This window comes from Penaeus monodon, chromosome 18 (assembly GCF_015228065.2).
Source record: "Penaeus monodon isolate SGIC_2016 chromosome 18, NSTDA_Pmon_1, whole genome shotgun sequence".
Classification (NCBI taxonomy): domain Eukaryota; kingdom Metazoa; phylum Arthropoda; class Malacostraca; order Decapoda; family Penaeidae; genus Penaeus; species Penaeus monodon.
Genome location: NC_051403.1, coordinates 14837647 through 14847646, shown reverse-complemented (window position 1 = coordinate 14847646; position 10000 = coordinate 14837647). Strand labels below are relative to the sequence as shown.

Genomic DNA, 10000 nt, shown 5'->3' with positions numbered 1-10000 from the left:
AGGCGGTCGCCGACACGTCCCAGGCGCCGGCGCGCGAGGTCATCAACGGCGGCGGAGGCGGCAAGTACAGCTAATTGGGCGAAGGAAGGCCGCGTTATTCCTGTGGTGGTGGAAGGCGAGGTAAGCAAACAACTTTCAGTGTACACACTAAACACACACTGAATTTTATATATATATATATATATATATATATATATATATATATATATATATATATATATATATATATATAATATATGTATATATATATACACACACACACACACACACACACACACATATATATATATATATATATATATATATATATATATATATATATATATATATATATATATAATATATATATATATATATATATAAGAGAGAGAGAGAGAGACAGGCAGGCAGGCAGACAAGTAGAGAGAGAGCGAGAGTGAAAGCGAACGAAAGAGAGAAATATGGTCGCGCGTGGACATGTGTAAGTATTAAAAATGTGTGTGTGTGTATATATATTATATATATAAGTGTTTGTGTGTATGTGTGTGTGCAAAGAGAAAGAGAGAGAGAGATTAAAGCTTAGGCACACGGAGACACATGTTAACATAAGCCTTTGCCTTACATTTATTACTTACAGTTATATTTACGTGTCTTCGTTTGGAAAGATAAAGAACATAAAATTAAATTTAAACACATTACTGAAACAATTCATCATTTTTATAGAATGCCCCCCCTACCCCCACCCCGACACGATTATAATAATAATAATGATGATGATGATGATAATGACAATGATGATAATTGTAATTGTTAACAATAACAATGATGATAATAATAATAACAATGACAATAGTCATAATAATGATATGATACTAATGGTAACAATTACAAAATAATGATGACAATAGTAAGAACAATAGTGATAATAGTAATACTGATATGATTATGATTGTTACTAATATTATTATAATAATTATTGTAATCATTATCATCAGCGTCATCATTTATAGTATTGTAATTATTATTATCATCATTATCTATATCATTATTATTAATCAGTACCATTCCACACTAAAAAAAATAATAATACGACTAAGAATAATAAGAAAGGACCAATAACACAAAACGTAAAAATTATAATAATAACATAAAAAGAAATGATGGGATAAGTATCACAAATATATTTTTCTCTCTCTTTTCTACAGGATGAGTGGTTGCAAGCGGTGGTGTGTAGGAGCCGAACTAAGGATGAGATTATTACGTTAATTTCTTTTTCTTTTTTTTTCTTTTACATTCTTACTGTGACTTCTACACTATGTTTAGAAGTTGCTGTTCTAATGCGGTTGACTTGAGTTTCTCGGAGATGAAGGTGAGGTGGATTCCATGGTTGTGGTTTTTCGTTTTTATTTTGTTTTTCTTGATATGGATTTAGGACGAGATTTTGGATTTAGATGTGTAATTCATACATTTATGTGTGCATATGTATTATGTATATGTATGTATGTATGTATGTATGTATGTATGTATGTATGTATGTATGTATGTATGTATGTATGTATGTATGTATGTATGTATGTATGTATGTATATGTATGTATGTATGTACATATGTATGTATGTATGAGTGCGTGTATGTATTTTTTCCTTCTTCTTCTTCTTCTTCTTTTTCTTTTCTTTTGATAATCGAGAAACAAATTCATAATACATCTTCTCTTTTCATCGCATCTTTATCACTGCCAAGCAAACAGCTCATGAAAAACACACGACGCTAATGACCCTCATGAAAGTTCTCCTTTGAAGTGTTATCTTCCGAAATGTCTTCAGTCAGCCTGTAACTCCGAGATTCTCTTGTGCATATTTGACGATTCAACAGAAATTGTGAAACGCGTGTATACAGTTGTTATTTCCGGACTAGCATCTCCGAGGATACATGTATTTATATAACTAATTGCAATATCAAAAGAGCGCTGTGCCATGGCGTATAAGCATTGCAGTCAACAGCGTAATGCATTCAGGTTGTAGATATTTCTGATCACGATACCGTTATCGCTAAATTCGTACTCACAGTAATTGGGATGATTACGATATTGGTGATAATGGGGAGAGTGATAATGACAATGATTATCAAACTCAAGGCCATGACATAATTAAGAAAATGTGAGAAAACAGGCAGATATATAGATAACGATAGATAAATATATATATATATATATATATATATATATATATATATAAAATATATATATATATAATATTTTATATATATATATATATAGTAAATATGTAATGTAATAAAATTAAAGAAGAATGTAAAGAACAAAAATAATATAGAAGAGAAAAGGAGGGAAAGAGAGAGAGAAGTGAGGAATAAAACAGATCAAACAGACAAGACAGGACAAAAGACAGAGAGACGACAAAGAGAGCGAGGCGAGACAAGAGAAAGAGAAGGAAAAAAAAGTAGAGAGAGAGAGAGAGAGAGAGAGAGAGAGAGAGAGAGAGAGAGAGAATAGACTGATCATTGCGCTTAGAAATTTGAATAACATGGATTTATCGCTATAGTGGGACTTATTTTTGTCAATTGGGAATTCATATTTTTCAAACAACTGTAAATCAGTCTCTCTCTCTCTCTCTCTCTCTCTCTCTCTCTCTCTCTCTCTCTCTCTCTCTCTCTCTCTCTCTCTCTTTTACTCTCACTCTCCCTCATACCCTCATTCTCTGTTTGTCTATCTGTCTATTTATCCACCTATGTTGTTTTCTCCACAGAAAAAAATAACAATAAAAGAAGTTAAGATATAAATCACAATCTACTAATACCTTATTCGTTCTTCGTCAGTCTCGCCTTTCTCATTTTCACCCAAATTAACTAAAAGAATATTTGCAAATCCCATCTTAATGCATTTCTCTTTCGTGTAATTTCTACTATTTTGTATTCTCCTTCTTCTTCCAGGTGACGAGCACTTTGTAAATATCATCTTTTGCTATTTCAATCTGTGCAATATCTCTTTTTTATGGTGTTTTCCCAGGTGAGGCTCGATAATTGGCAATGACTCTTACGTCGAGCTTCCTCTTGCTCTTCATTTCATAAATCCTCCAGGTGACGCACATTTTATAAATCTCGTCTTTTGCTTTTTTTTCATTTGTCTAATTTCTTTCTCTTTTTTTGTCTTATTCTTCCAGGTAAGCCTCGATGATCGGCAATGACTGTTACGACGAGCTTCTTCACATTCTTCATTCCCTACAGAAGATTGTTGATTCGTGAGGGAAAATACTGTGTAAACTTTGAAAAAGAAAGATAGAAAAAGTATATACGTATATAGAGAGAGAGACTTTCTTCTAGAAGACTCGTCAAACTCAACGGTGCAAGTGTTATATATATATATATTTTTAGAGAGAGAGAAAGAGGTTTACCTCATGCTTCACAGATAACTCTTAGCGTCAAATACCTCAAACAAAAGGCTGTCTCGCTTCCATATAAGCTTCAAAACGCATGTGTGACCTGCCTCTGACCTGCAGTGACTCGGTGCAGCAGCGACCACGAGACGAAGCATGTCCAGTATGTCTTAATGTGTCCTCCTCAGCGAAATGACCTGACCTGGCATGACCTCGTCAGTGTTAATTCTTAGGCGTAATCCATACGTGTTTCTCAACTTCCATTGGTTTAGGAATCTCACAGGATCCGGGTTATATTTTTTTTTTCTCTCTCTACACGCAATTGCTCAAGTTTTTTAGAGGGAAAACGGAGAAACAAAATGAGAAATGAGTTTTGTTGTTGCGTTGTGATGTCTTTTTTTTGTTTTGTTGTGTGATGATAATGAGGTACGTTATTTTCCTTTTACTTGTACAGGCGGTTGCGAGGCTGTTGCTTGTTTGTCGTTTATCATTTACACAAGCTGCAGCCACGCAAGGTCTCAATCCATTTATTTAACATGTTGTATGTCAGTAGTTAGAGGTCGTATGTAATGTGATGTGTGCTGAGGTTTGCTTTTCGTTTATACTGTACCTCCTCTTTCATTATCTTTCCGTTTCCTTTCTCCGCCTTTCTATTTTTTTTCATTCCCTTCTCTTTTCTCTATCTTCTCTTTTTCATCTGTCTTCTTTTTTCAATCAATTCTGTTCCCGTTTTCTTTTTTTTAACTTTCCTCTTTTTTAAGTTTCCTCGTTTTCATCGTTCTCATCTTTTCCATCCCTCTTTTCATTTTTTACATCCTTCTTTCTCTATCACCTTTGCCTATTCCTTTTTCCCCTTGCTTTTTTTTCTCTCTCTCTTCCTTCCATCATTTTTTTCTCTTTTTTTCCATCCTTCTCATTTTTATCATCCTTCTCCTTCCGCCCGTTATCTACCTTTTATCCTTCTCTTCTTTTCCAAACGATTTTTTCCTTTTCAGTCTACTTGCTCCTCTTTTCCGTCCTTTTCTTCTCCTTTTCACACTCTGTTTTTCTTTTCTCATCTTTCTTCTCCACCTTCGTAACTATCTTTGTCTTCCTCTTATCCTCCTGCCTCTTATCTTTCTCCCTTCTCGTCCATCCATCCTCCGTCTCCTCTCTTTCATCCGTCTCTTCCTTTCCTCCGTCCTCTCCTCTTTCGGTTAATCCAAGTCTTTCCAAATCTTTTTCTTTCATTTTTGACGCAGCGACAGGAGTAAACATTGACTCATTAAACGTTACAACACGATCTGTAGTTTCAGAAGCAGACAGTGTTACGTACTCACCTACCAAACATTCTTTGTCAAAGAAATGAACGAGTTTGTCGTATTTTTTTGCATTCATGCGAAACTTCTTCCTATTGACGAATAGTTCGCCACTAATATTCCATTATAATTAACAAGTTAACCTATCCCTTTAATAGCCAAGCCAATTTCGGTGCAGCAGAGTTAGACAGATGAAGATCACCATCAGTCGTTCATTAATTCAGGAATAATTGTCATTTCAGAAGAACTGATTTGAATCCCCTGAACCCATCTTTTTTATCATGAGTCATTTGTATAGAGTGTTAAGTGTTCTTCATGTTCTTGCAATTGTTCTCAATACTCTGTTCCTTTTACTGCATGAGAGAGAAATCACGAAATTCTGTTCCTCTTCATGTATAAATTGGTTTACGATGTCTGGTATTGTAGGCCCAAGACACACCACTTCTGTCAATCACTTTTCAACATGTAACAAACATATTTAGATGTAAATCATGCTTATTTTTGTATGTGATATTATATACATGAATAAAATCTGTCGAAGAAAATCAGGTTTTTGATAACCGCGTGTGACTGGAATGAAACTCTTTTTTGATAGTGAATAATTTATCTATTTTGTGTATTTGTTTTCATCTAATTATTCATAATGTGTCACAGGGAATATTTTCTGAAGCAAAAATAGCCAAACTGAAGCTGAGGTCACGAAGCAAGACAATGGATTTAGTGGTATTTATTGCCAAAATACAGTTGAATTACAGTCGATGAAATTTGGAATTTAGTCCCTGGAAGTGTGGACTAATCAAGCGACCGATTCGAAGCCTAATTCAGATTCTGAATTCCATTGATTTTAGATGCTGTGTTGTGGTCTGTGTTGACTAGTGGAGGAGGGAAGGGTCGGAGGAGAGGGCGGGCGGTTGGTCTGCCCGAGGGGAGCCGGTCGGGTTTTGCGAGGGTACTTTGGGGGCGGTCACCGTGTTCAAAGCACGGTCTGAGGTAACCGCGACGCCGTTCGTGACAGTAAAGTCGTTCGCAAATTTGAAGTAACAGGAGTTTATCGACCGTATGATTTGCGAAGTTCAGGCGATCAGAGTGAACAGTTACGCTAGTACCGCTGACCTCTGCAGAGGTGAAGGTTGTTGGCTGTTGGGAAACTTCGCTGGGCTGGACGACGTGACGGTCTGGATCCGGAAACTCTTTCGGGAAAGAGCATTCAGACAGACCTGGGATGTCCTTTCGGATTTGCGTACGCATTTACAGCCTATCAAGCCATACTAGACATCAATTTCCGTCATTTCTGAGCTCGATCGTCCTTCTACATCAATCAGTCTATCATCTATTTCCGATCTGGAGTGCCACATAGTGCCTTAAACGGCGACCCATCCCTTCGAAAGAGACGGGCCTCGTTTGCCTCGAGAAACCAAAGACCAGCGACGCGGAGGTTAATGCTTGGGAAAGAGACCCGCGTTGCCGTCGAACATTTTCCAGTACTGACACAAAACCTCAGAGGTACTGCTTTTAGGATCGATTTCGGGAACGATTAGATCGTTTTCAAAGTGCAGACGAAACAACCGAAAGTTTGAACACCTCTTGGACCATTTGGGACAACAAGCGAGTCGTTAGGGTGGGCTAGTGGGCCGTCGGAGTCCACCGTTTGACAGGCAGACCGGCTGGAACCACAGCCTGGGTTATGGTAGTTATGGTATTTGCAGGATGGGTTGAAACAGGATATAAAGCTATCGTACTTTACTTCGGGCAGACCAGGGGACACTACAGGAGCAAATTATGGAATGGTGACGGGCAGTACAAGCTGGTTTATGGTTGGGTATTGTGAGACCAAGGGACACTACAGGAAGGGGTAGGATATGGTGGTTCATGAAAGGTAAACTGATGGCTTAACGACGTTGAGGGAAAGTGGATCACCAGAGATGGTGCGCGCGTGTGTGTAGACGATTGGGGTGCGTGTATGTGCGTGTGTGTGTCTGTCTTCGTGTGCGTGCGTGTGGTGTGTGGTTACGCTACAGCCGCGGGTGTCAGCCGACGGATTCTACTGGCGTGGCGGATACACGTAGTAGTTGAACATGTTCTCGAAGTGTTCCCAGCGCGTGGACTGAGGCTGAGGCTCGCCGCACTTGCGCACGTAGTCCTCGCACTCCTCGAAGCTCATGGAGGACTGTTCGACGCGCTCGCCATAGCCAGACTTGTAGGTTGTGTAGCGCTGAGGGGAGGAGCGGGAGAGGTCAGTGGCGATACCGACAAAGTTGATATTGTTTTATAAAATAATAGGGATAGATATGCATACTCTTTCAGGGAAGAATAAGTATAAATGAAGTTCTTGAATTGTGAAGTTGTTTTCCTTTTGCATCTCTCTTCGTAACATAATGGTCTGATATTCAAGTGAAAAAGAAAAGGGCGCATCGTACCTGCTGGAGGCTGCGAGCGAAGAATCCGTCTGAGATCATGCGGGCGGCGTTCCTGAGGGCGCGGGCGAAGGTGTCCATGGCGAGGATGTGGCCGTGGAACAGGTCACGAGGCTCGACGGACTCGCGGCGCACGCGGCCGCCCAGGGAGAAGCCACCCTGCTGGAGACCTCCCTGTGGCCGCACGTGAGAACAGAGGGGTCAGAGATGAGATTAATGCGTAGGGATGAACAAAGAAAGAAAAAACATATTTCTAAAAGATGTGTTTTCGTAGATCAAAATTAAAATGCAGAAGGTGAAGATGGCAATGTTTGCAGATGTCGTTACCTGTTCAAGGACACATTTCATGACGAATGTGGCGTCGCGAATGTCTTGGGCGCAAGTGTCAGACGTTCCGCTGAACTCTGGGAAGCTGTCAGAGGCGTCGACGCATCCCAGCATGTTGAAAGCAGCAGCCATGTAGACGTCGTGCTCGTAGGTGCGGCCCATGAGGCGTGAGAAAGCGGGCTTGATGTAGAGCTTGTACTGCTTGTCCAGGTTGAAGTGGCGCAGCATGTACATGGTGGCCATGGCGTCGGCCTCGTACTGGTGGCGGCGAGGGTCAGCTGGCTTGGGCTGGATCAGCAGCTGGCCGCGGAAGCCGATCTTGTCCTTATACTGGACTGCCATGCGGTACAGCTGCGCCATGTGAGACATGTCGCGGAAGAACTGCCTCTGGAGGACGCTCTGGTAGCCGTCGCGAGGATTGAAGAAGACGAAGTTCTCGGCGTCCAGACGCTTGGCGGCGTCCATGGCTCGCTTGACCTGGGCGCAGGCGTAAGCGAACACGTGGGCGTCGGGGTTGGCGCCGGCGCCGTTCATGTAGCGGGGGTGGCTGAACAGGTCGGCGCTGTAGTAGAGGGGCCGCATCCCCGTCTGTCGCTGGAGGTCACACGCCAGGGTCACCATCTCGTCAAGGTACCGGTTGGTCTCGTCGTAACTGTCTCCCTCGGGGGCCATGTCGCGGTCGCTTACCTGGAGGAAGAGTGCAAATCATTAGCGATTTCTCCCCAAAGTTCTACGACCCCCAACATTCCAACACCCTACATCTCACGCAACGAAAGATAACAAACACCCACCGAGTAGTACTTGATGTTGAGTTTGTAGAAGAACTCGAAAGCAGCCATCATCCGGCGCTTGTAGTTGTCGAGGGACCGAGAGCCGTCGTCCCACGTCCTCTGGTGGGCGCGCTCGCCGTAGTGGTCGTCTGAGCCACAGTACCTGCGGGAGGCCGGGCGGGCGTTAGGGGGCCGTCAGGAGTTCTTGTGGTTGGGGAGGAGAGAGCTAGAGGAAGTGATTTCGTGTGTGTGTGTAAGTGTAAGCGTGTGTGTGTGTGTGTGTGTGTGTGTGTGTGTGTGTAAGTGTAAGTGTGTGTTTAAGTGTAAAGAGTGTGTGTAAGTATAAGCGTGTGCATGTGTGTGTGTGTGTGTATGTGTGTGTGAGCAGGGCTGTGGAGTCGGAGTCGGAGTCGGTAAAAATGTCCCGACTCCGACCTCAACATAAATCGCAAAAATCCCATCTTTCAAACATTGCACACTTTATTTCCTCCCAAGAGAATGAAAAATCATATACTGTTCATTTTTTCAGTCTAAAGCATAATTTTTTCGCGAATACACAATAAATATGCCACAATAGAGGCCTTATTTTCGGCTGACAAAAAAAAAATGTCTTATGACACTAGAAACTGTCGCTAAATTCATTCTTGACATTCTCCCGGCCGGTCACGACAGCAACGTGCCAAGGTTCCTACGCTGTTGCCAAAGGCTTGACTCCACCCCTGTTCTTAAGAAACGTGCTTAAGTTGACGAATCTGATTTTATTTGTGAATAATATTAAATTATTAACCACTGTTTTACTGATATTACATTAGTAAATAGCAGTATATACAAGTTCTTCGTTATCAACATCTTAAAATTACAAATAAAACGATTTAGAACTACCGAAATCAGTTGAAAATGCGCGCCTCCCATCATACGTTTTCCTTCATCTATCGACATCGGTTTCGGAGGTCACACTCATTTAAATGTTTTGAATATGTCACTTTTTATTGATATTAATCACATTTAAAAAGATACACGAGTTCACTTGTACATACACAAGAATTAAACTGATTATGTAGAACATAATATATATTTCCGTAATATTCATTTGACCAATCAAACACATTCTGTGAACAAAACATGAATCAGTCTGAGATACTTTCCGTATCTCATTCGTCAAGGAACACTTTTGGAGGCCTGAATATGCCCAAGGTTAAAGCATCAGTGTTATAATAAGAACAATAATGACTCTTGTTACCTGTGCGTAACATTGAAATGTGTTAATCAAAAGCATAGCCATACGAAAGATAAACCTGAGTCTCGCTCTTCTTAGCCATGGCCGTATTAATATGAAAGCATTTTCACTACGATAGCAGTATAGATTCTCAAGATAAATATTTTGTTGCTAGAGCATGACGATCTAGTGAAATGTTCATATGTTTTCTCATGTTGTCTAAGCATTGATAGATATTTCTTAGGATCACATTATGGTCATAGATGTAGAATATCTTATGTTATATCACACAACATATCCCCATAATAAATAGAAATTGAAAAGAAAACATGCACATTATATAAATATATATACATATATATGCATATATGTGTGCATATATATATATATATATATATATATATATATATATATATATTAGTATATATATATTATATAATATATATATATATATATATATATATATATATTATATATTTTATATATATAATATATTAATATTATATATATATAATATATATATATTATATATGTTATTATATATATATATATATATATATATATATATATATATATATATATGGCATCTATATGATATAATTATCTA

At 39.5% G+C, this 10000-nt stretch overlaps 2 protein-coding genes across 2 annotated transcripts in view; one reads left to right on the top strand and one right to left on the bottom strand.

Annotated features, from left to right (window-relative positions):
• Nucleotides 1–4083, top strand: part of LOC119584634 (basic-leucine zipper transcription factor A-like) — a 7914-nt gene extending 3831 nt beyond the window's left edge. Inside the window, exons 4-6 of the mRNA XM_037933315.1 lie at nucleotides 1–120; nucleotides 1185–1348; nucleotides 3156–4083. The exon at nucleotides 1–120 is cut by the window's left edge and continues 537 nt beyond it. Coding sequence (XP_037789243.1) covers nucleotides 1–74 — 74 coding nt within the window. The 3' untranslated portion in view covers nucleotides 75–120; nucleotides 1185–1348; nucleotides 3156–4083. The remainder of the gene's footprint in view (nucleotides 121–1184; nucleotides 1349–3155) is intronic.
• Nucleotides 4084–5378: 1295 nt separating this feature from the next.
• Nucleotides 5379–10000, bottom strand: part of LOC119584286 (xylose isomerase-like) — a 6746-nt gene continuing 2124 nt past the window's right edge. Inside the window, exons 2-5 of the mRNA XM_037932816.1 lie at nucleotides 8199–8340; nucleotides 7408–8094; nucleotides 7084–7254; nucleotides 5379–6878 (exon numbers count right to left, since the gene is read on the bottom strand). Coding sequence (XP_037788744.1) covers nucleotides 6708–6878; nucleotides 7084–7254; nucleotides 7408–8094; nucleotides 8199–8340 — 1171 coding nt within the window. The 3' untranslated portion in view covers nucleotides 5379–6707. The remainder of the gene's footprint in view (nucleotides 6879–7083; nucleotides 7255–7407; nucleotides 8095–8198; nucleotides 8341–10000) is intronic.